The following is a 26,930-nucleotide window of genomic DNA, read 5'->3' on the forward strand; positions in this document are numbered from 1 at the left end:
GGTAAATGTATAACAATCAACTATTCAAAAAAAAAAAAAGGAAAAGAGAGAGTCTTGACTTGTAGAATTTGCTAATACCCATGTTGTAAATTAAATACTCATTTTCAATTTCAAGTTACCAATGTGACATCACTAAATACTGTGTTGAGAAGAGGTGTTTATAATTATCTCCTGTGACTTGGTATGAGACCACTCCAGCAATCATTCTAAACGTTCATACACACTTAGAATTATTACATCTTTCTGTTCAAGTAGTTCTTTTACTATTGTGACATGGCCCTCATTTATCTAGCAATATTTTCTGCCTTAAATTATTCTTTGCCTGATATTAATATAGAAGCCCTATCTTTTTATTTATTTATTTATGCATAAGAGACATAAAGAGAGTGAGAGGCAGAGACACAGGCAGAGGGAGAAGCAGGCTCCATGCAGGGAGCCTGAGGTGGGACTCGATCCCGGGCCTCCAGGATCACTCCCTGGGCTGCAGGCGGCGCTAAACCGCTGAGCCACCGGGGCTGCCCTTGACTAATATTTTCATAGTGTATTAGCTTTTATCATTTACTTTCAACTTATCTGTCCCATTTTTTTTTTAAAAAAAGATTTATTTCTTTATTTGAGAGAGAGAGAAAGAGAGAGAGAGAGCATAAGCAGGGGAAGGGGCAGAAGGAGAGAATATCCAAGCAGACTCCTGTTGAGCAGAGAGCCCAACAGGGGCTACGTCCCACCAGCCATGAGATCAGATCCTGAATCCCAAGAGTTAGATGCTTAATGGACTGAGGGACCCAGGTGCCCCAGTCCCATTTTATCAAAAGTAATCAGCATACACAAGTTTTATTTTCTGTTTTTCTCCAGTCTGTGTTGATATTTTAATTGATGTGGTGAATCTATTTACATAAATGTAAATTGTAATTACTGATTACCAATAGTTGGACGCTTAACCGACTGAGCCATCCGGGTGCCCCATTTTCTTTCTTTCTTTTTTTTTTTTTTAATTTGAGGTTTTATTTTTAAGTAATCTCTACATCTAGTGTGGGGCTCAAACTTATAACCCTGAGATTCAGAGTCACATACTCCACCAACTGAGCCAGTAAGGTGCCCCAATGAGCCAGTTTTCTACATTAACTAATCCTTGAAAACTTTGAGGATTAAAGTTAATGTCCCATTTTATAGGCAAGGAAATAGACTGATGCTGTGTGACTTGCCCAAGGTTGTACAACTAGTATGTGGTAGAGATGGGAGGTAAATAGGCACTTGCCTGGCTCCAAAGCATTTCTTTTTTCCATCTCTCTGTGGGTCTTATAATGTTCCCATTACTGAAGCACTGTCGGTTTCTGTAATAGTATCTTGTTATGTGGCATTAAAGTATTCAGAACCACCAACAAAAAAAAGCTCAAGTCTAACATATTGCTATTTATTTTTTGTGTCATCTTTTCTTCTATTCCTCCTTTCTTGCACCTGGGTGGCTGAGTGGTTGAGAGTCTGCCTTTGGCTCATGTCATGATCCTGAAGTCCTGGGATCAAGTCCTGCATCAGGCTCCCTGCATGGAGCCTGCTTCTCCCTCTGCCTGTGCCTGTGCCTCTCTCTCTCTCTCTCTCATTCTGTCTCTCATGATTAAATAAAATAAAATCTTTAAAAATATATATATCAATCAAATATTCTTTACTACCTCACTATATCATTTGTATAGGTTATTTATCTCCTAATATTAAGGTTTTATAATAAGCATACCCAAATTATTATAGTCTACCCTTAATCAATACTTTCACTACATTCTAGGCTATGTAAACATTAAAACAGTTTAATTTCATTTGTTATCACTTGACATTTTTATTATTATTATTTTATTATTATTTATTTTATTTTACTTATTCCTGAATTTTTTGCAAGCACTTTAAGACATTGTTATTGGGCAGCCCAGGTGGCTCAGCAGTTTAGCGCCCCCTTCAGCCTGGGGTGAGATCCTGGAGACCCTGACCGAGTCCCATGTCAGGCTCCCTGCACAGAGCCTGCTTCTCCCTCTGCCTGTGTCTCTGCCTCTCTCTCTCTGTTATGAATAAATAAATAAAATCTTTAAAAAATAATAATAATAAGACAATGTTATTGATTTTAAGTCAATGGTCTTTTTAAAATTCTGCTAATATACACACAACACATTATTTATTTTTTTCAGTAGTCTTTTAATTAACCTGTAAATTTATTTTCTTCAGTTCTGCTCATTTAACATTACCCTTTTTTTGTTTATATATGGGATCATTTTCCTTCAGCCTCAAGAGCTTTAGTGGGGCTTCTGTAGGATCAGTCTGCTATTATGGAATTCTCTCGGCTTTTGGTTTGTTTGAAAATGTTTTACTATTCTCCTTCATTTTGCATTATGTTTTCCCTGGGTTCAGAGTTGTCACCATTTATTTTCAGCACTTTAGAAATGCCAGCACACTCAGTGGTCTAGCACCGCCTTCAGCCCAGGGTGTGATCCTGGGGACCTGGAATCGAGTCCCACCTCGGGCTCCCTGTATGGAGCCTGCTTCTCCCTCTGCCTGTGTCTCTGCCTCTCTCTCTCTGTGTGTGTCTCATGAATAAACACATAAAATCTTAAAAAAAAAAAAGATGCCAGCACATTGTCTTCATCCCTCAGTTGTTACTGTTACAGACATAGGTGTTATTTTTATTGTTCTCCTAAAAGAAATATGTTCTTTTCTCTGTTTTTAAGATTTTGCCTTTTTGGTTTTCAGCAAAGCCTCAGTCTAGTTTTTCTTTGTATTTACTCTTGGTGTTTTTGTTTTGTTTTTTGAGCTTTTGAATGGAGAATTGATATTTTTTTCATCAATTTTGGAAACCTTTGAGCTATTCTTTCTTCAAATACTTCTGTCTTTTCTCTTTGTTAGTTTTGGAACTTTAATTAAACATACAATATCACTTGACTCTGCTCCACACATTTCCTGTAGTCTTTTTTATTTGCTGTTGGTATTTTCTACATTTATCTTTCTGCATTCATTTTGGATATTTCTATATCAGTCTTCTTCAGATTTATTATGTTTCTATTCTGCTATGTTTGTTTGGCTCTTAAGACCATCCAATGCATCCTTATTTAAGATATTTATAATTTTATATATGTAATTTTAGTAATTTTAATTTGTAATTTTAGTATAACACATGATTATTTCTTTAGGATATCTTTGTCTTTTTACTCATTTTATCTATTAAAAACAGCTGTTTTAAAGACCTTGACTCTAACTCCAACATCTGGATCTGAGTGTCTGCTTCTATGAGCCATTTATATTTGTTTCATTTTTGATCACTTTTTTGCTTCTTTATGTGTTTAATTTTTTTATCCAAAGCCATATATTTCATATGAAATGTAATGATAGTGTTTATATTATTTACCTCCCATTGACTAGTGCTTGCTTTTCTTGATCTAATCAAGAAGTGAACTCAGAAAAAAAAAAAAAAGAAGTGAACTCAGATGGGACTGGGTTGCACTTCTATTTTGAGTCAGTCTACTTCTGGTTTCAAAAGTTTCAAATAGAGACCTTCTGGGCTTTTTATCAAGAACCTGATTGCTGTCTTCTTCCTCCATCCCAGAATGCTCTGAGAGATTTATCCTGCTTCTCTGGTTTTTTGACCTCTGTTTTTAAATCTCACCCTGAGTGACTTTCAAATATGGCACTGTCTTGATGAGGACACAGTTGTATATTTGAAGCAGGATCTTTTTCTTATTGGAACTTTTACTATGAGACTCTGGGAACTTTCACTCTACTCTTAAGAAACTACTTAGGCTCCAGCAGAGCACCCTCATCCTTCAGGGTTTCAAATTTTTTCATGTTAGGCATACCTCCAAAAGTTTGTCTATTTCTTCTTTTCCTCATTAACATTCCTCCATTCAGGCAAAGCCTGATCTTCAATCCATACCTAGAGTTGGCAAAGGTACTACCAAGTAAGAAATGGCCAAAAACAATATGTTTGCATAAAACAGGCCCTTCCTGTTTAGTTCATTTAGTCCTTTCTCTTCTCAAAATTTCCAGTTCCTTTTAATAAACACATACCACACACACACACGTTTGTTGTTCCAATTTGCAGTAGGAATGTATTTCTGTTCCAACTTATTCCACTGTATTCGGAATCTTCCCACTCAGGTTTGTATCATCTTGCCATGCTTTATTTTTCTAAAGAGAATTTATCTACTTATAATTCATATTATTTTTCTCTTTAATTACTTATTTAATAACTAAGTTCCCTAGTCGAGTGGAAAAGAAATACTTGAGAACAGGTACCTCGTCTCTTTTAAAATTTATTGTTTTTTTCTTCAGAACTTAGAATAGTGCCTCGTAAAGTATTTTCCAAATCAATGAATGAATAGTAGAATGCAGTGCAGCAGTTAAGAGTAATATATTATCAGGAAGCCTGGATGACTCAGCGGTGAGTGTCTGCCCTTGGCTCAGAGGGAGATCCTGGTCCAGAGATCGAGTCCCATATCAAGCTCTCTGTGAGGAGCCTGTTTCTCCTTCTTTCTATGTCTCTCCCTCTGTGTGTGGGGGTGTCTCAAGAATAAAAAAAATAACATATTTTTTAAAAAAGAAGAATATAGGGATGCCTGGGTGGCTCAGAGGTTAAGCGTCTGCCTTTGGCCCAGGGCCTGATCCTGGAGTCCTGGGATCGAGTCCCACATCGGGCTCCCTGCATGGAGCCTGCTTCTCTCTCTGCCTATGTCTCTGCCTCTCTCTGTGTGTGTCTCTCCTGAATAAATAAATAAAATCTTTAAAAAAAAAAAAAAAAAGAAGAATATAATACCTTACCCATGCTCCCAGGCTAAGAGGTGAGGGGTAGCAAATGTTCCCTCGTGTTCATTTTTTTCCCCTCATGTTCATTTTTAAACCTTCCATTGGTACCTAAATTTCAGCTGGCAGATTTTGCCAATAATCTCACCATTGATGACTTTTGTGTATGTTGTCCTTGCATCCCCAAAGGATAAGTCACTTCTAGCTTTCTACACTGGATGCCTCTATTGCTCCATAATCTTCATGAAGTGGTATGCACTTGTAGCTTCTCAGTTTATTTTTACATCTAACGTAGTGATAAAATAATAAATTCAATCATTATCTTGATTAAAAAAAGAATAATAAAGAAATTATTTTTGTGGAAAACTTTTTACAAAATTTTTGTAGATTCAGTTTCTGTAAGGTAAAAATTATATTTTATATATCTTAAGGCATACTTTTGGATGGACCTGTAACAGCATAGTATTTTTAAAAACAAAAATTACCTAAATATATTGTAAATTTAAATAAGCACTTTACACACTTACTTCGTTTTTATTGATCATAGATTGTAAAGAACCCCCTCCAAGAAAAGAAACTCAAGTTTTGTCAGGTGCCTGGCTTCAACAAACATATCCAGAGGGTACTCAGGCTACATATAAATGCCGACCTGGATTTAGAACTCTTGGAGCTATTATAATGGAATGCAAGAATGGAGAATGGGTGGCTCTTAATCCATCAAGGATATGTCAGAGTAAGTAATTCATATGTTGTGAAATTTGTGAAAACTTTAGTTGTGAAATGCTGTTTGATATTGTAGCGATTTTAGCTGAATTATATCACAACTGTCATTTAAATACAAAATCACATACTATCATTATTCTTAATAAGGAGTTTAATCTTCTAAAATTAAAAAAACCCTACTATACAGATAAGTTTAATTATAAAACAATAACTGCCATTGTTCACTTTTGTACATCTTCATTCATGTCCTCTGATATAACATCAAATATCATTTTCCTCAAACTCTTACATAAAATGTGTTTCCTGTGATACATTCTAATATTATATTATTTTTTTCATTTTAGGAAGGCCTTGTGGACATCCTGGAGATGCTTCTTTTGGTTCTTTTCATCTTGAAAGAGGAAATAAGTTTGAATATGGTGCAAAGGTTGTTTATACATGTAATGAAGGGTATGTAGTCAATATAAAAAGAAGTTTAGGGACACCTGGGTGGCTCAGCAGTTGAGGGTCTGCCTTCAGCTCAGGGCATGATCCTGGAGTTCTGGGATCAGGTCCCACACTGGGGTCCCTGCAGGGAGCCTGCTCCTCCCTCTGCCTATGTCTCTGACTCTTTAGCTGTGTCTCTCATGAAAAAACAAATAAAATCTTTAAAAAAAAAAAAAGAAGTTTATAATTGGGAGAGTTGCAATTTAGGTAATATGAACGGTACTAACTAGCATTCTTGAGGTTACTTTATTTTTCTATGAGCTATTTATATTTTTTTTATTTAAATTCAAGTTGCCAGCATATAGCATAACACCCAGTGCTTGAAGATTTTTCTAAGTACAAGTGCCTGAAAAATTAAACCATAATGGAAATGATTATATTTGGATACCATATTATCTAAACACTGAAAAATTAAAATGAATTATATTTACTGTGGTAGAGTGTAGCTATAGGAGGGCTGGAAAATAGTATACATATAAATAAGGGCTTATTCCAACAAGTCCTGACTATGTTCTATCACATGCAGGGTATATAGGACAGTGGGAATGGTAACAAAATCAGATTGCATGGCACCTCCTTTGGTAAAAGCTTATAAAATTTAGGAGAAGCAAATATTTTACACTGAAATAATAATAACTACCATCCTTTAAGTTTCCATGGTATGCAAATTATTCTTATCACATGAACCAAAAATGCTACTACGCTCATAATCATTGATTCTTTGTTCTTTAGCCACCTACTAGATTTTTATAGCTAATCTTAATACTATGATACCTCCTCAGTGACATTTATTCCTATTATTCCCAGCCAGGTAAAAAAACTGTTTTGTTTTGTTTTTTTTTTTAAGATTTTATTTATTTATTCATGAGAGACACAGAGAGAGAGAGGCAGAGACACAGGCAGAGGGAGAAGCAGGCTCCATGCGGGGAGCTTGACGTGGGACTCGATCCTGGGTCTCCAGGATCAGGCCCTGGGCTGAAGGCGGCGCTAAACCACTGAGCCACCCGGGCTGCCCCAAAAAAAATGTTTTGAAGAAAGTTTCATATCTGAGAAAACCAATATCACTACAATTTTATACTTCATAAGTATAAGTAGGATCAAAAATTACAAATTGGGAGCACCTAAGTGGGTGTCTAAGTGGGCAAAGCATCTGCCTTAGGCTCAGGTCATGATCCCAGGGTCCTGGGATGTAGCCTCATGTTGGGCTCCCTGCTCAGCAGGGAGTCTGCTTCTCCCCTCTCTACTTCTCTCTGTCTTTCTCTCTCTCACTTGCTTTCTATCTCTCTTTCTCAAGTAAATAAATAAATAATCTTTTAAAAAAATAAATTACAAATTGATTCTTATTATTCTTTTTTCATTTATTTCTTGATTTTAAGCAATAAAATATATTTTAAAGCTTAAGCTTTGGATAAACCTGCATCCCAAAACTCCACCACTTCATAACTATTATCATTTTAACAATTCTTCACTCTCATTTCCTCAATTATAAAAACAGAAACATAGCAGGTGCATCATAGAATTGGTGGAATAAATAAAAAAGACACACACTGAAGCCCTTTGAAGAATTCCTTAGACATTTACACCCAATCAGTCTTAGTTCTTATGAGGTTAGGCTCTGTTTGGCCACTACCTGAGGGAGATTTTTCAAAGACATTTTCAGCCCATCTGGGCCTAAACTTTCTAATTGCCTCTCCTCTGAAATACACCTTTCAATCTAGGCTAGTCTGGCCCCTTTAGGTTCCACATTTAACTTGGCAAAAGAGATCAAAACTCACAAACTCCTTCCACTTGATTCTCTAAATCTCAGTAATAAACACTATTTATAATTTGGTGAAGAAATTTCCTACATACTTCACCTCTGACTCTGGCTATTCTTAATTCATCTTTGCTTCCTTATGCTTATATAAATTATGGGCAAACTCTGTTAGAGACTCTGTAAGAGTAACTATCTCCACCATTCACCTTGGGCCTCCAACAAGGACTACGTATTCATCAATGAATTAAAAATCCTTGGACCTTGCAAAATAAACAAGCATCAGTATTTCATGCTATTTTAAAATTTTCAAGGGATTATTTTACCTATCTGAGGGAATGTAACTCTTTGTTGACCCAGTTGTGGAATCCGTGTAGAATGGGTTTACTACACCATGGTTCTGCCCGTCAACTGACCCGTTTTGATCCCTTGCCTCCACCCACCTTTTCTCTGCCTAATATCACTTTAGCTGAATACAAGCCGCTTATCAGGATATTCAATATGGATATTCAGTTTCAGTATCCTACATGTAGATAGTTTTATGGAAGCACTTTGCCAAAAGTTTTTCTGGCATTTTGCCTGGTTAGGGTTGCAGAAATATGAACTGTTACTTTTCCCCAATCACCAACATTTAGATAATCTTTTTCTTCCTCCTCTCCCTACATATATGGGTCTTTGGTAGTTTTGTGTAGAATTTTGCAGAATTCCTGAAAAAGCTTTGGGGGAGCAAGTGGGTTTCTCATGTAGATGGAAAATGTGAACCAGGAAACCTACTTTCTCTGTTGGAATGGGATACAAGTAGAGGAGACAGAGACGGAATTTTAGTAGCCAATTATCAAAAAAAAAAAAAAAAGCCATTTATTTTGTTCCTTTGTATGACAGAAATGTAGAGTAAATGTTTGTCTTCAAGTTCTGTGACTCTCATTTAATCTTTTGAAATTTTTTTTCCTTTAGAGAGTTAGGAACAAATCAGTAACATTCAAAGAAAGATAAGTATATTTTGAGGGAGAAAGTTTTTCCTTACTTGCTTAATGAATGAAACAATCCTTATTTGTAGAGCAAGGAAACATTTGTCTAGGTAGAATTATTTAGGAGTGTAGGAAAGTCTTGTTCTCAAAATTATCTCTCTTGTGGTTATCAAAATGCTGCCCATTATTTTGTTTTTGAGAAAAGGATTTTTCCTCTAGGTGTCCACTGTAACCTTAAGAAGGATGCTTTGACTTGACCTAAAGCCTCTGGTAATGATTGCACATTTTGCATCTGTCTGAAGGAACACTCATTCAAGTAGAGCATTCTAGATTTTAAGAATGGGCTTGATTAGTTATCACAGTTAGAAAATTTTGACATTGGATAGGTTATATAAGCAAACTGACTTGATGACTACACTCTGGAAAAATTAATTAAAAATAATAAAAAATTTAAAAATAAACAATAAACCACATGCTAAGAAATTTGGACTAGTGCTATCCTTGATTATGTAAAAAGCCCAAAATGTTCCAAAAATATTATTGTGGAGGGTAGGAGTATGAAATAAAACTGGAGGAAGGTAACATATTATTAGCTCTCGGTTACTACCATGTTTTTGGTTTTTGGCTTTGGGTCAAGGAGGTTATAACATTGTTAAGTGTAACTAATTGACTCAATGAAAAGATAAAAAGGTATTGTGCACAAAATCATAATGAGTTTGTATTGTGAACCAAGGATTATGAGTATTCCAAGTCCACATGCCTGAAGACTTGAGGGTCTTTCCTAAGTAAGAAAGAAAGAAATGGAAAGAAACAAAGAAAAGAGAATTTAAGAAAGGACAAAGGAATTTAAGAAAGAAGAAAAAGAAAGAAGAAAGAAAGAAAGAAAGAAAGAAAGAAAGAAAGAAAGAAAGAAGAAAGAAAGAAAAAAAGAAAGAGGAGGGAAGATGCAATAGAGGAAGGAAGGGAGGAAGGAAATGCAGATGCTGCTAATTTTCTCTGAAATGGAGTTTCTGGGCATTCAGATGGTTTCAAAATTGCATATAAATACATATTAGCTCACGACTCTGTTATTTTTTGTTTTCAGGTATCAGTTAATAGGTAGGATTAATTTCCGTGAGTGTGAACCAGATGGATGGACCAATGATATTCCTATATGTGAAGGTATATGTCAAATTGATTTATTAAAATATTCAAATATTTAAAATGTATAAGATTTTTTTAGATGTTTTACATTAAAATATCCTTAAAGTTTATAATTAAATATTTTTTACTCAGAGTGGCTTCTACTATAGTACAGAATGAATATCTAGACGTTTTATTACTACATTATTTTATGTTTTATTAACCAAATATGAATACAGTCTCATCTAATCTAATGTTCGAAGTATCAGAGATTAGGAAATCTAAAACCTATTTTCCTTTTCTTTTAGATTCTAACCACTAGAAAAAAAAAACACAAGTATCAGATTTTCAGCTTTATTAATGAAGCCATTTTCATTCAAGAACTACCCAAATGCAGGGATTTCCAGTAACATCTGAAGTGATGAACATGAGTTTGACATGTCTCCCCTCTTGTGTTGCAAGGGAGATTTTCTTGTGGTCTTAGTCTTACTGAAAAGAGACAGAAAGTTAGGAAGAGCTCTGCTTTTTCTTACTGATCCATAAAGCAAAGAGTAAGAATGAGAAAATATAGATCCTGTTTCCAAATATTGAGCTAATAATCCCAATCTCTAGTCCTCATGGAAATAAGAGATGAGTCAGAATAGCCTTTCCTAGTTTCATGCTGAGGAATAAGTAGAAGGGAAGAGGGGAGGAGGAGGGAAGCAGGAAGGGAAAGAGAAGGAAGGAGGAGGAGGAGGCAGGAGGTAGAGGAGGAGGGTGAGGAAGGTGAGGAGGGGAGGAAGGAAGAAGAAGAGGAGAAATGCAATCACTCAAAAATCCTGTTACCTAAAGAAGAGAATGAAAGATCTTTCATCTATGGAAATGAGGGGAAAAATCTAAATGCTTTAAGGAACATCTACAAAGGAATCACCTGAAGTGTTTATTTAAATGCTGAAAATTTTGGTTATTGAAAACCTATTACATCAGTATCTCTCGGGTAATAGAGCAGGAAGATGGCCATAGAATTTCCATTTTAATTCTATCCTGAATGATTCTACTATAAAATAAAGTTGAAATACCATAACCTAAGAGATACTGGAAAATATGAAGTAAAATCAAAGGGAGTACTCAGATTATTTTAGCACTGACATGAGAGAGGAAGGAAAATTAAGGTCTATCGAAGTAAATAGAAAGTTTTCTGCAATATCTTTTAGGACTATGGAGTCATATTATTCTGGGGCTTAAGTGAACATTTTTATTTAATTATCCCAAGCTTTATATTTTTCAATCATTTAAGAAAGACTTGTTTGTTACTATAAAAAAGTAATTTTTTGTCATTCAAATAAATAATTTTCTTTGTCCACTTTCATAGAAAACAATGAGACATAAGCTTATTGTTGTTGTTGTTGTTGTTTTAATTTACAAGCCTTTATATCTGACAAACAGTTGGAATGATCAAAGTCACCTGGGTGGCTCAGTGACTGAGCGTCTGTCTTTGACTCAGGGGATGATCCCAGGGTCCTGGGATCGAGTCCCACATCAGGATCCCCACAAGGAGCCTGCTTCTCCCTCTGCCTGTGTCTCTGCCCCTCTCTCTGTGTCTCTCATGAATAAATAAATAAATAAAATCTTTTTTAAAAAATGGAGTTGTCAAATTCTAATAAGAAAAGTTATATTTATTTTTTCAGTTGTTAAGTGTTTACCAGTGACAGAACCAGAGAATGGAAGACTTGCCAGTATTCCACTGGAATCAGACCAAGAATATACTTTTGGAAATGTAGTACGATTTGAGTGTAATTCAGGTTTCATGCTTGATGGGCCTTCAGAAATCCATTGCTCAGCAAATGGCATTTGGAGTGCAGAACAACCGAGATGTGTGGGTAAGATATACTTACTGATCATGTGATTGAATGATTTTAGTTTTTCTCATGAAAATAGGCATTTTAAAATATTGTGCATCCCAAAGAGTATAATAGTAATAACTAACATTTATTCAGCACTTATTATTTGCCAGTTAGTTGATCCAAGTTCCTTACATGTGTCATTCCATTTAATCTTCAAAATGTCTGTGATTTATGCACTATTTTCCTCTCTCTTTTATAATCAAGGAAACTGTTGCAAAAAAAGTTAAATCTTATGATCAAGGTTATCATGACATAAATGGTAGAGTTAAGATTCAAACCTAGATCATCTGAAACTAAAGTTCATGGTCTTAACCATGATTAAACTGTAATTGGCTTTCATGGCTCAAATAGTAAGCATTTCTGCTGCAAGTTTTAATATTGGCCTATAGAATAGGCTTTCTTTCATTTGAAAAGTCAAAAATTCATTATTTACTTCCATGAATGATGATGACAATTCTGTTCTTGAATAATACTTCTAGAAAGGGGTCCTGTTTTATATATATACTGTAAGTTTAGATAAGTATGTGGAAAGGAATTGCATCCACTAAATAAATTTTTGCCTTTTAAAAAAAATTCTATAGTAAACTGTAAGTCAAGATTTCTTTAATTATAATACTACTAACCAGTACATCATGACCAGTCTGATGATTTGGGCTTTTGTCATGAAACCTTATGGTCAATTTATTTAAAATGCCATACTTAATTTTACCTATACGTGTTCAGCAGAAATTTCTGCCATATTTGTTTTTTTTTCATATTTGTTTTTTAACTTTATCTAAAATCTCTTGATTATTTTCACTTTCTTAGTCTAGTCTAACCAAAAAGGAGATGCAGAGAAAAGCATTCCTCTCCTTAAAAGCTCTAACAGAACTAGTTCTTCAAGTCAGTACATTGTAAACATTTATATTCAGCACAGCAAATACTGTATATTCTAGAGGTTCACAGATGGGGTTTCCTTCTTAAAAATAATTCCTGTGGTTAGCTAAACCTTCCTGGAGTAACTAATACATACAATACATTTTAAAGGAAGAATGAGACTTTTTCAAATGAAGTTGAGGAGGAGAAAAGCATACCAGTCACGGGAACACATGGAGAGGAAGGTACAAATACAGGGATGCTTCTGTAAGTGTGAGGCTCCTCTGTTCTCATGTCCCCGGGGGTCCTCGTGTAGGATGCATGTAAGGGTAAGTCAGTGATGGGTTGAAGATAAGCCAGTACAAGGTTCTAAGGTGCTATATGTCATACTGAAGAATTTGGCTTTTATTCAGACTGAATTGAGAATCAATGGAGACTTTTTAAATGGAGCAATGAAGGGACAAGAAAAAAGGCCATTAAGTTACCGTCAGGAAAACAGATTAGAAAGATGGGAGAATTAGGGGATCCCTGGGTGGTGCAGCGGTTTGGCGCCTGCCTTTGGCCCAGGGCGCGATCCTGGAGACCCGGCATCGAATCCCACGTCGGGCTCCCAAAGCATGGAGCCTGCTTCTCCCTCTGCCTGTGTCTCTGTCTCTTTCTCTCTCTCTCTGTGACTATCATAAATAAATAAAAATTTTTAAAAAATTAAAAAAAAGAAAGATGGGAGAATTAGATTTGTTGCTATAATTCCAGGGGAAAATATTTGAGAGAAAATGAGGCCAAAGATGATAGCCAGTTTTTTTTTCAACAGAAAATTTTGATGGATAGTGATGCCGCAAAAGCAGATCAGTTACTTTTCAAAGATGTAATGGCAATAGGTTAAATGAACTTCTTTGACAAAGTGTTTTGCCAACAATTACTGTTATCAATAACTAGAAAATAATGTAATTTTGCAAGTCATTCAGTGAAAACACTTATCACAATAAGCCTATATAGCTATACTCAATTTTATATATACAGTTGATGAACATTACTGACTGCTGTTTATTTGAAAAGGACTAATTTATCTTCAAACCAAATAAAATTAACATCATTTTATTCAGAATTTTACCTTCCTTTCAAAATGAAAATTAAGAACAGCAGATATTATTCAAGCATTCAAGTCAAAATAGAACTTTTGTTTGGTTGCCTGATTTACCTAATGGAAACAAAATTTGTGTCTTTAATATAAATATGTCTTAGATGAGCCCTTTAATATATGACAAACATCTTGGAATTTAATCTCTTATATTTAGAAATTTCCTGCCAAAAACCAGAAATTATAAATGGATATCTTACTTTTGAGAAACAAACTTACAAGGAAAATGAACGACTTCATTATAAATGTCACAAGGGTTATGAATACAGTGAAAGAGGAGATACTGTATGTACTAAACTTGGATGGATTCCAAGTCCTTCATGTAAAGGTAATGTTATATTTCTTTTCTATATGTTTTGCTGCATATTTTATAAATTGTTTTCATTCATATACTCCCTACAGTTAAGTAGTTTTTTTCTCACAATAGAGTATTAATATTTATAGGAGTCAACTATTGTAAAGATAATATACTTAACATTTTGTATGCAAGACCCAAAAAGCAAGTCTAGAGGAGAGCCACGGCTATAACAGGCTTCCTAATTCCCAGGTATGTACCTTGCTCAGGTTGCTTTTGTAAAGCCCAACATTTAGCTTAAAAAAGTAAATTATATTAACACCAGATAAGGAAACTCTCAGCTGACAATGGAAGTAACTGGAGATTTCATTAATCCACAGGCCTAATATGAATCAATGGTGATGATAATGCTGGGGAAAAAACAAAACAAAACAAAAACACCTCTTTTAGGCTTCATAATTGAAGGATTTTGTTGTACAGAGCAAGAATCCATCCCAACTGTGTTTGGTGCCCACCAAAAGTTATGTCTGGGATATTGTGTTCTACTTAGCTTACCTCATTTTAAAAGAGTTGGGTCTCAAACTATCATGGCCTAGGAGAGAGAATGTAGATAGTTGAGTTTAGGAAATCATATTAGAAGAATAGCAAGAAGATACAGTTATAACACAGTAACAACTGTGTTGAGATTTGCAAACATTTATTGGAAAAGAGTAAGTCGTCTTCTGATGAGGGCTGCAGCAGTGTATGAAACAAATAATAAGTGCTATGAAATCAGAAGTCAAGTGCCCTTCTAAAAAGGTAAGTTTAAAATAAAACTTAAATAAAATAAATAAATAAATAAATAAATAAATAAATAAATAAATAAATAAATAAAATAAAAAGGTAAGTTTTACAGATACTGTCATACAGTGGGCCCGGGTAGGTGGGGAGATGGTGAGAAGAGTTAAACTCTTAAAAGCCCTTTGAACTTTTAATCGTATGATTCATAATTACATGCATAAACCTTGTTTAATGAGCCTCTTTTATAAAAACTAGAGTTAGCTTTTGAGTCAATTTTATTTTTTTTTAAATTGATTTTATTCGACTTTTTTTGTTTTAAGTAAGCTCTCCATACAACATAGGGTTTCAAATCACAAGACTGAGCCAGCCAGGCACCACCACCACCCCCTGCAAAAAAAAAAAAAAAAAAAAAAAAAAAAAATATATATATATATATATATATATATATATATATATATTTTGATAGAATCCACAAACAGCTCCTTGGAAAATATATCCTCTCACCTTCAGGCATTATTAAGAAAATATTTTAGAAAGAGGTTAATGAACACAAAACAATGATCACTCAAATTAGATCCCTGTTCAGCTGATGGTGTGTGGAAATCTAGCTGTTTGTCTTCATGACATTCATGATTCATACACAAAGAACATGGGTGCACAGGTCCCCTGGCCTTAACTTCTGCCATATGTTTTACTTTCAGAGCCCCACTAAAAATATTTAGATAAATTATCCATCCAGTCATCAAAATATAGACCAATTATTTTATATCAGTCCCCTTGTCCTGTATAAACATTAGAATAAATCATCATTCCAGGTTTCTTTTTTTTTTTTAAATTTATTTATTTACGATAGTCACACTCAGAGAGAGAGAAGAGAGAGAGGCAGAGACACAGGCAGAGAGAGAAGCAGGCTCCATGCACCAGGAGCCTGACGTGGGATTCGATCCCGGGTCTCCAGGATCACGCCCTGAGCCAAAGGCAGGCGCCAAACCGCTGCGCCACCCAGGGATCCCGTCATTCCAGGTTTCAATGAAGTTACTTACTTCAAAGTAAGACCTCAGAATCTGAATTCATTTTTTCTTCAACATAAGTTACAGGTTTTTTTTCCTATTTATGCTCATTCCAATGTAGTTCTGAAGGGACCCTACTCATTATATTAACTGTAAGAATCAAGGGATAAAGACATCATCTTTTCATGGCTTTTCCTTAATCAGCTATGGAAAAGGGAACATAAATCACACAATAGTTTTTCAAACTTCCTCCTTTAAGGGAAACATGTTATTTTACACTCATTTTATTGTCCTATGCAAGTCATAGGGTCATGTCTACTTCAAATGAATAGTGATATGCAATCCTTCTAACCATCTGGAAGGAAGAGACTTGCAATATTTGTAAACAGTCCTGATGAGAACCATAGATGCCAAGGAAGTTGAAGAATAGTTGGAAAAAATAGTCAAAGTGATATGTCATGAATTTATTACCACATATGGAATATGATGATGTATGTAATGGCTTTGGAGAAAGGAGATTCAAGAGTGCAGGGGGCACAGATACATCAGATGAGAGATATAGTGGTGGGACATGAGTGATATATGGTGGGAAGGATATCAGACTATACTCATTTTAATCCCATTTTGTGCTGTGACAGGGACAAAAAAATAATATCCACTTCCTTTATTTTTATGTACTTGATTATTTTAATGGGTAGTTATTTCTAAGTTATCTACATGTCCTTTTCTTTTGTTTTTTCAGAAGCACTATGTCCTCCTCCTAATATTCGAAATGGTGACTACACACCTAAAGCCACCAAATACAGAAGTGGAGATGCAATCACATATCATTGTAAAAGTGGCTTTTTTTCAACAATCTATGGAAATAAGGCAACATGTACTGATGTAGGCTGGGTACCTCTGCCAAGATGTAGTTGTAAGTTCCAATCATATCTTGACCTACTTCTTATTCTGAAATTGCTGTCTTTAAGACCCTTAAAAAAGATCCTATCATCAGAATAAAACAGACTTTGAGGTGTTAAACAATTATAATGAAAGGATTGATTAATTGATTGAGATATAATTGACATATAACATTATCTTAGTTTTGGCTGTACAACACAATTTGATATTTGTATATCCTTTGAAATAATTATAAACACAATTCTACTTAAATCCATCACCATACATAGTTACAAATTTTTTTCCTTGTGGAAAAACTTTTAAGATTTACTCTTTAACAGCTTTCAAATATACAGTGTGGTATTAATAACTAGAGTTACCATGCTATACATTACATCCCTGTAATTAAATTATTTTATTATTGGAAGTTTGTACCTTTTGATCTCCTTTGCCCATTTCTCCCACCCCCCATGCCCTGCCTCCGACAACCACCAATCTGTTCTCCTTATCTAAGAGCGTGGTATTTTCAGATTCCAAATATAGCTCGTATGTTATTCGTCTTTGTCTGATATACTTCACATAGTATAGTGCCCTCAAATCCATCCATGTCATCACAAATGGCAATATTTCCTTCTCTTTTTTTTTGGCTGAATAGTATATATACTTTTTTTTCCTTATGCATTCTTCCAACAATGGACATTTAGATTGTGTCTACAGCCTGGCTATTGTAAATAATGCTGCAGTGAACATGGGGTACATATATCTTTTCGAGCTAGTGTTTTCCTCAAATAAATACCTGGAAGTGGAATTGCTGGATTATATGGTAGTTCTATTAATTATTTGAGAAATCATACTGTTCCACAGTGGCTGCACCAATCTACAACCCCACTAAAAATGAAGAAAGGTTCCCTTTCCTCTACAACCTCACCAGCACTTGTTACTTTTTTCTTTTTGATGACAGCCATTTTAATAAGTGTGAAGTAATATTGTGGTTTCAATTTTCATTTCTCTGCTGAAAAGTGAAGTTGAGAATCTTTTTTATGCCTGTTGGCCAATTTGTATTTCTTCTTTAAAAAACGTCTATCCAGATCCTCTGCCCATGTTTTATTCAGATTGGGCTTTTTGATGTTATTGAATTGTATGAGTTTTTATTTTTTTCTGCCTTCCTACCTTGTTAGCAGTGAAACCCTTTCTCTCTGTAGCATTCCAGGTGTTCTCTCTTTAAATCTCAGGTTGAATTCTTAGGTTTTCAGGATGGTTTGAAAGTTATCTAGGTAAGTTGGGGGGCCAGGTGAGGTGAGGACCCTTCTCCTCCACCATCTTGCCCCACCTCCTCAAATTGTATGAGTTTTTAAATATATTTGGGATATTTACCCCTTATCGGTTATATGATTTGCAAATATTTTCTCCTATTCAGTAGGTTGCTTTTTCAGTCTGTTGATGGTTTCCTTTGTTATGCAGAAATGTATAGTTTAATGCATCCCCACTTGTATAGTTTTGCCTATGCTGCCTTTGCTTTGTGTCAAATCTAAAAAATAATTACCAAGATCAATGTCAAAGGAACTTATCCCTTATGTTTTCTTCTAGAAGTTTTATGATTTCAGGTCTTACATTCAAGTCCTTAATCCATTTTGTGTTAGTTTTGGTATATGGGGTAAGTGGTGGTCCAAATCATTCTTTTGCATGTGGCTGTCCAGTTTGCTCAATGCCATTTATTGAAGAGACTATCCTCTCCCCACTGTATATTTTTGGCTTCTTTGTCATTATCTGACCTTATATGTGTGAGTTTATTTCTAGCTCTTTATTTTGTTCTTATTATTCTATGTGTCTGTTATTATGCCAAGGCCATAGTTTTGGTTACTCTAGCTTTGTAACATAGTTTGAAACCAAGAAATATGATGCCTCCAAGTTTGTTCTTTCCCAAGATTTTTTTTGGCTATTTGGACCCTTTCATAGTTCCAAGCAAATTTTAGGATTGTTTGTTCTATTTCTGTGAAAAATACCATTGGATTTTTGATAGGAATTGCATTGAAACTATAGATTACTTTGAGTGGTAAGGATATTTTAACAATAGTAACTCTTCCAATCTCTGAACATGGACTATCTTTCATTTATTTTATCATTGTCTTGTAGTTTTCAGGGTGCAGATCTTTTACCTCCTTGGAAAGATTTATTCCTAGATATTTTATCCTTTTTGATGCTATTGTAAATGGGACTGTTTTCTTAATTTTTCTTCCTGATAGTTTATGATCAGTGCATAGAAACACAGCAGATTTTTGTACATTGATTTTGTATCCTGCAACTTCAAATTCAGCCATCAATTCAAACAAGTTTTGGTGGAGTTTTTAGGGTTTTCTGTGTATAATATCACATCATCTGAAAAGAGTAAAAGTTTTATTTCTTCCTTTCTGAGTGGATGCCTTTTAATTCTTTTTCTTACCTAATAACTCTAGGCAGGACCTCTAATACTATGTTCAATAAAAGTCGTGGGATTAAGCAATCTTATCTTGTTCCTGGTCTTAGAGGAAAAGCTTTTCACTATTGAATATAAAGTTGGTGTGAGTTGGTCATATACAGACTTTATTACAATGAGGTATGTTCCCTCTACACCCACTTTGTTGAGAGTTTCATCATAAAAGATGTTGAATGTTATCAAATGCTTTTTGTGCACCTATTGAGATGATCATATGATTTTTTAAAAGATTTTATTTATTATCTATTTCTTTATTTATATATTTTTTAAAAAGATTGTGTTTATTTATTCATGAGAGACACAGAGAGAGAGGCAGAGACACAGGCAGAGGGAGAAGCAGGCTGCATGCAGGAAGCCTGAGGTGGAACTCGATCCTGGGGTCCCCAGGATCAGGCCCTAGGCTGAAGGCGGTGCTAAACCGATGAGCCACCCGGGCTGCCCAATCATATGATTTTTAACCTTTATTTTCTTAATTAGTTTATCACATTGATTTGGGATGTGAAACCATCCTTGCATCCCTGGAATGAATCTTACTTGGTCAAAGTGTATTATCCTTTTAATGTATTGTTGAAATCAGTTTGCAAATATTTTGTTGAAGATTTTTACATGTATTTTTTCAGGTATTGGTCTGTAATTTTCTTTTCTTGTAGTATCCTTCTCTGGTTTGGGTAGCAGGGTAACACTGGCCTCAAAAAATGACTTCGGGGCAGCCCAGGTGGCTCAGCGGTTTAGCTCCGCCTTCAGCCCAAGTTGTGATCCTGGAGGCCCCGGGATTGAGTCCCATATCAGGCTCCCTGCCTGGGACCTGCTTCTCCCTCTGCCTGTGTCTCTGCCTCTCTCTCTCTATGTATCTCATGAATAAATAAATAAAATCTTTAAAAAAATGACTTCAGAAGTGTTCCACCAGTGAAGCCATCTGATCTTGGACTTTTGTTTGTTTTAGGGGGTTTTTGATCCCTGATTTACTCTCCTTACTAGTTATTAGTCTTTAGGATTTTCTGTTTCTTCATGACTCAGTTTTAGTAGGTTGTATGTTTCTAGGAGTTTATCCATTTCTTCTATGTTGTACAATTTATTGGTGTATAATTGTGCATAGTAGTCTCTTTTGAGCCTTTATATTTCCCTGGCATCAGTTGTATGTCTCCTTTTTCATTTCTGATTATAGGTGTGTGTGTGTGTGTGTGTGTGTGTGTGTGTGTGTGTGTATTTTTTTCTTGGTGAATCTAGTTAAAGGTTTGTCAATTTTGTTTTTATCTGGGGATCCCTGGGTGGCTCAGTGGTTTAGTGCCTGCCTTGGCCCAGGTGTGATCCTGGAGTCCTGGGATCGAGTCCAACATCAGGCTCCCTGCATGGAGCCTGCTTCTCTCTCTGCCTGTGTCTCTGCCTCTCTCTCTCTCGTGAATAAATAAAATCTTTTTTTGTAATGGTTTTTATCTTTTCAGAATTCTGTTTTTAGTTTTATCTTTTTAATTGATAGTTCTATTGATATTTTCCATTTTTTAAGCTTTTATTTTGCTTATTTCCACTCTGATATTTGTCAATTACTATCTTCTATTTACTTTAGACATTGTTTGTTCTTCATTTTCTAGCTCCTGGAGGTGTAAAGTTGGTTCATTTGAGATTTCTTGCTTCTTGATGTAAGCAAGTTCTATGAGTTTCCCTCATAGAACTGCTTTTGGTCATCCTGTAAGTTTTGCTAGGTTGTATTTCCATTTTCATTTGCCTATAGGTATTTTTGATCCTCTTTTTAAAAATTTGACCCACCTGTTGTTCAATAACATGTTGTTTAATCTTCATGTATTTGTGGATTCTCAGTTTTCTTATAATTAATTTACTAGTTTCATACCATGTGGTCAAAAAAGATACTTGGTATTTTAATCTTTTTAATATTATTAAGACTTGTTTTGTAGTGTAACATATGTCCATCCTAAGAATGTTCCATGTGTACTTAATAAGAGTTTGTATTCTGATAGTTTTAGATGGATATTCTGTGTATGCCTGTTAAGTCCATCTGGTCAAAAATGTCACTGTATGTCAGTGTCTCCTTGTTGATTTTCTTTCTTTTTTTTTTTAAGATTTTATTTATTTATTCATGAGAGAGAGAGGCAGAGACACAGGCAGAGGGAGAAGCAGGCTCCATGCAGGGAGCCCGACTTGGGACTCAATCCTGGCCCCCAGGATCACACCCCAGGCTGAAGGCGGTGTTAAACCTCTGGGCCACCGGGGCTGCTCCTTGTTGATTTTCTGTCTGAATGATCTGTCCATTGATGAAAGTGGGAGTATTAATTATTGTATCACTGTCTATTTCTCCCTTTATTTCTGTTAATATTTGCTTTACATTTTAGGTGCTCCTATGTTGGCTGCTTCAAATTTACAAGTATTTTATCCTCCTGTGGGATGAACTCCTTTATGTAATGCCCATTTTTGTCTTTTATTACAGTCTTTGTTTTAAAGTCTATTTTGTCTGATTACATGTATGTACACTAGCTTTTTCTTTTCTTTTTGCTTTTCCTTTTTTTTTTTCTCGGCTTTCATTGCATGGGATGTCTTTTTCTATCCCCTTGGTCTAGGTATCCTTACATCTGAACTGAGCCTCTTGTAGGCAGGATATAGATGGGTCCTTTTAAAAAACAACACTCTTGATTAGGGTGTTTAGTACATTTACATTTAAAGTAGCTGTTTTTTTTTTCAAATATTTATTTATTATTTATGATAGACATAGAGAGAGAGAGAGAGAGAGAGGCAGAGACACAGGAGGAGGGAGAAGCAGGCTCCATGCCAGGACTCCAGGATCGTGCCCTGGGCCAAAGGCAGGGGCTAAACCACTGAGCCACCCAGGGATCCCCTAAAGTAATTATTGATAGTGTGTACTTATTGTCATTTTGTTACTTGTTTTCTCACTGTTCTGTAATTCATCTGATCTTTTCTTCTTTTCTTGCTTTATTCCTCCATGATTTTATTGTTTTCTGTCAGTAGTATGCTTAGATTCCTTTGTCTTTAACTTCTGTGCATCTACCAAAGGTTATAAGACTTACATAAAACAACTTATAACAGTCTACTTTGACTTGAAAAGAACTTAACTTTGACTGTATTCTAAAGCTCTACCATTTTATGCCCCCCATGCTCATATTTTTGATACCACAATTTACATGTTTTATGTATCCTTTAATAAATTATCAAAGTTATACTTATTTTTACTCCTTTATCTCTTTAAACTCACTAACTTTATAAGAGATTAACCCTTACATTATATATTGGCCTTTACCAATGAGATTTATACATTTATATATTTTCCTGTTAATAATAAGCACCTTTTTGCCTCCCTACCACCATCTTTTTGAATTCATAAATACAAACCCTACTGGCCACTAGGGCAGGCAATCACAAAAACCAGGGTGCCAGATGCAAAAACTGGACACCAGATGTGTGTGTATGAGCTCCCTTCTAGGAGATACCAGCACTCTGGGGTGCAGCAAAGAGAGCTGTGGTTTCTGGAGGTCTCCAGAGAGGATTATGGTTGGCTCTTAGTTTAATTAGAAGCCTGCCTCTCTGGCCTGTTATAAAGATAGGCTAATAGGCCTCTTTCACAGAAAAAGTAGATTCCTTAGTCTCCTGCCTCTCTGCTGTGCCCTGCAGTGGTAGCTGGTTTGGAATGCTTTCTCCATTTGTTACAGTCCTATGAGATCACAATCATAGGCCCAACTGGCCACCAGAGCAAAGCAATCTAGAGGTATACCGTAGCTGACAGCCACAAAAGCCAGGGCACCATAGAAAAGTATAAACTCCTTTCCTGCAGATACCATTGGCTTAGAGCGACGCAGAGGATGATCACAAAGTTGGCACCCACTGGCCTCTATCCCCAGAGAACACCTAGGTAGGCCCCTAGATGTGTGCCAAACTAGAAACCTGCCCCTCAGTCTGAATTCTTTCATAGGAAGACTGAGATCATAGTTCAGTTTCTATCTGCAGTGTACCCCAAGGGTGGTAGCCAACCCTCAACTGTCTGCGTTTCCCACAATCCTGTGGGACCTATGAATGTAAGCCTCACTGGCCATCAGATCAAGGAATGTTCTCTGGGTAGCAGCAACAAAATGCAGTGCACCAGACATAAAAACTGGGCTCCAGATCCTTGTACGAACTTCCTTCTCGCAATGACCAGTGCTCTGGAGTGCAGCAGAGGGAGGACCTGAAATAGTGCCTATCCTCCAAGGTCTTTGTAAAAGAGTATAGTTGTCCTTCAATTGTTTAATTAGAAGTCTGCCCCTCACACTACAGCAACAAAGATTACTCTAATAGGCTTTTTCTACAGGAAGATGGGTACTTCAGTCTGTGACTCTCTCCTGTGACCTGGGAGTGGTGTTCTGTTAAGAACTCTATTTGTTCCAGTCCTTTAGGACCTACTGAGCACGACAACCTGAGATCTAAAGGAGTCTCCTGGGTAGCAGCTGTAAAACTCAGGGAGTGTTTAAAGAGGGGTTTTCCTTTCCTGGAAATACCAGTGAGCTGGAATGATCAGAGGGAGGGCATAAAGATGATGCTTGCTGGCCTATGTCTTTATTTGTTTGTTTTTTCAAGATTTATTTATTCATGAGAGTCATGGAGAGAGAGGCAGAGGCAGAGGCAGAGGGAGAAGTAGGCTCCCTGTAGGGAGCCTGACGTGGAACTCAATCCCAGGATCCCAGGATCATGACCTAAGCCAAAGGCAGATGCTCAACCACTGAAGCACCCAGATGCCCCACAAATCATATATTTCTTAAAGAAGATTCTGAAAGATCCCAACTTAGAAACAACTTGAGAAGCCAGGTGCCCCTGGATTAATTTTTTTTTAAGATTATATTTATTTATTCATGAGAGACACAGAGAGAGAGGCAGAGACACAGGCAGAGGGAGAAGCAGGCTCCCTGCAGGGAGCCTGATGCGGGACTCAATCCTGGGACCCCAGGATCACACCCTGGGCCAAAGGCAAGTGCTAAACCGCTGAGCCACCTGGGGATCCCTGGCCTCTGTCTTTAAAGAGAGTTTTAGTAAGCCCCTAGATATGTATAAAATTTAATACTTGCCCCTCAGGCCAATGCTTTAAGATAGGCAAATAAGTCTCTCACAGAAAAATCTGGGTACTTTTCAGTTGGCTCCCTCTATGTGGGGCCCTGGGGTGGGTGAGTCCATGCATGTGGACCCTTTAAGAACTATTTCTCAGTTAGCTGCTGCCTGTGGTCTTGTGAACACAAACCCCATGGCTTTCAAAGCTAGATGTCTTGGAGCTTGTCTGTCAGGTCCCGATCCTAAAATTGGGGTGCCAGATGTAAGGTTCAAATCCTTCACTCCTCATGGAAAAGGTTGGGGTTTGGTTCTCCAATTGGGACCCTCCCGATTGTGAGTCATCATGCTGGGGATGAGGTTTATGATCAGATTGCGTCTCAATTCCTTCTACCCACTTTAATGTGGGATTTTTTCTCATTTGCCCAATGTGTAGGAATCACTCAGCTAGATTTGGGAGGGTTTTTCAGAGAAAATTATTCCATATGTAACTGTAGATTCAGTGTGCCCAAAGGGAGAGGTGTATTCAGGATCTCCTACATCTCCATCTTAAACCACTTCCATAAGGAAAATATTTAATCATGATTATGGTTGGCTTATGGAAATTGAAGATCCAGTCCAACTATATCTGGACCTCAGCAAGGTTATTCCACAAGGGACCTTATGCAGTTCTTGTGGACAAGATGGGGAAATTGACCAGTTAGATGGTTTATGAGATAGTTGGTAATTTCATTAAATAAACTTACCCAAGTATCAGATTCAGGACTTTGTTCTCAGGCCTATTTCATTACTTATTTCTGTTTCCAACTAGTTTACCAACTAGTAACTCCAACTGGAGTTACTCAGGTGATAATGATAGTGAATCTGCATTAGCCCAGATTCATCATTCAAAAAGAATCCAATATGCTAGGTTGAATCTAATAATATGACATTTAGTAGAGATAACCAAAAAAGATCCTGGCCTTAGATCAAAAGAATCAGCTGTACAAGTACAGACAAATTAGAAATGTTTTTAAAATTAGTGAATATTTGGGGTGCCTGGGGGGCTCCATTGATTGAGTGTCCAAATCTTGATTCTAGCTCAGGTCTTGATTTCAGGGTCATGAGTTGAAACCCCACACTAGGTGTGGAGCCTACTTAGAAAAAAAATGAGTGAATATTTTATTCAATTTTGAAATTAGTTTGAATCAAAACTATGACAGAACCATCAGTATTGTTAGTGAGACCACAACTTGCACTGATAGAAGTCTAAGGTAGAATGAGACTGTTGTAAGTCTTGCCAATCACAGTGCTGATCAAACATATATGAAATAGTGTATTTGCTTCAGAGATGATCTTGTTAGAGTATAAAAACATTTAAATGTGCCCAGATGAAAGAGAAAGACGGTAAGGGGTGTTCATGTCTGTCATAATAATAATACCTACTTTTAATTTTACCCCCTTTGTATACCCTTTGAAAAGAAATCTCAGCAGGCTGTTTTCTTTAACTGATATCCTTTGAAACACCATAATAGGTGAATAGCCATAGTTGTTCTGAAATCAGACCACCATGACTCAAGTCTCTCCTTGACAATTTCATAGCTAATTCAGTTGAGTTCTTTATGACTCACCTCTTGCAAATCCAAAGACTGAAGCTTGCTTGAGGTAGAATTATTGTTAAATGGCGCACATCTTGATGTATCATGATGAAATTAATTCAAGGGTAAAGAGAAAATAATCTAAATCTTTATTTTTTTTTTAATTTTTTTAAATTATTTTTTTTTCTTCATTTATTTATGATAGTCACACAGAGAGAGAGAAAGAGAGGCAGAGACACAGGCAGAGGGAGAAGCAGGCTCCATGCAGGGAGCCCGATGTGGGATTCGATCCCGGGTCTCCAGGATTGCGCCCTGGGCCAAAGGCAGGTGCCAAACCACTGCGCCACCCAGGGATCCCTAAATCTTTAAAAATTAGTAGAGGAAAAAAAAATCCTAGATTTTTAATCTCAACATTGGAAGCTTCAAAAAAACGGAGGGAAGTCTATCAATGAAAGTTACGGATTGTAGGCCAAGAATCTATACCTAGAGAAGGTATCATTTACAAATATTAATTAGAGGAGCACCTGGGTGTTTAGTTAAGCATCTGCCTTCTGCTCAGGGCATGATCCTGGGGTCCTGAGATCACTGGGGTCCCTGCTCAGCAGAGTCTGCTTCTCTCTTTGCCCTCCCCCAGCCGTTGTGTGCTCTCTCTCTCAAATAAATAAGTAAAATCTTTTTTAAAATCTTTATTGAAGGGCAGCCCTGGTGGCGCAGCGGTTTAGTGCGGCCTGCAGCCCGGGGTGTGATCCCGGAGACCCTGGAATCAAGTCCCACATCGGGCTCCCTGCATGGAGCCTGCTTCTCCCTCTGCCTGTGTCTCTGCCTTTCTCTCTCTCGCTCTGTGTCTCTCATGAATAAATAAAAAATAAAAAAAATCTTAAAGAAAATAAAAAAAATAAAAAATCTTTATTGAAGAAAAACAGTATATGCAAGGATTAAAATTGTATAATCCACATAACAAGTCTACAGAAACTACTGGAAAATTTCTCTAATCAAACAAAAAAGAAAATGTGAACTTAGGGAGATGAACATGGTAATGAGTGTGTGTGTGTTGCACAAGGCTTTTTATAATCAAATCATTTTATGGAAAAAAACTAGTACTAGTCTGGTATTAAAAGTATTAGATTGGGGGATCCCTGCGTGGCGCAGCGGTTTGGCGCCTGCCTTTGGCCCAG

At 36.3% G+C, this 26,930-nt stretch overlaps 1 protein-coding gene across 1 annotated transcript in view; it reads left to right on the forward strand.

Annotated features, from left to right (window-relative positions):
• CFH (complement factor H) overlaps window positions 1-26,930 on the forward strand; it is a 77,869-nt gene that overhangs the window by 13,927 nt on the left and 37,012 nt on the right. The window contains exons 2-7 of the mRNA XM_077887112.1: window positions 5,321-5,506; window positions 5,841-5,946; window positions 9,788-9,864; window positions 11,493-11,684; window positions 13,859-14,029; window positions 16,529-16,702. Of these exons, the coding sequence (XP_077743238.1) occupies window positions 5,321-5,506; window positions 5,841-5,946; window positions 9,788-9,864; window positions 11,493-11,684; window positions 13,859-14,029; window positions 16,529-16,702 (906 nt within the window). The remainder of the gene's footprint in view (window positions 1-5,320; window positions 5,507-5,840; window positions 5,947-9,787; window positions 9,865-11,492; window positions 11,685-13,858; window positions 14,030-16,528; window positions 16,703-26,930) is intronic.

Source organism: Canis aureus, chromosome 38, assembly GCF_053574225.1.
Source record: "Canis aureus isolate CA01 chromosome 38, VMU_Caureus_v.1.0, whole genome shotgun sequence".
Taxonomy (NCBI): Eukaryota; Metazoa; Chordata; class Mammalia; order Carnivora; family Canidae; genus Canis; species Canis aureus.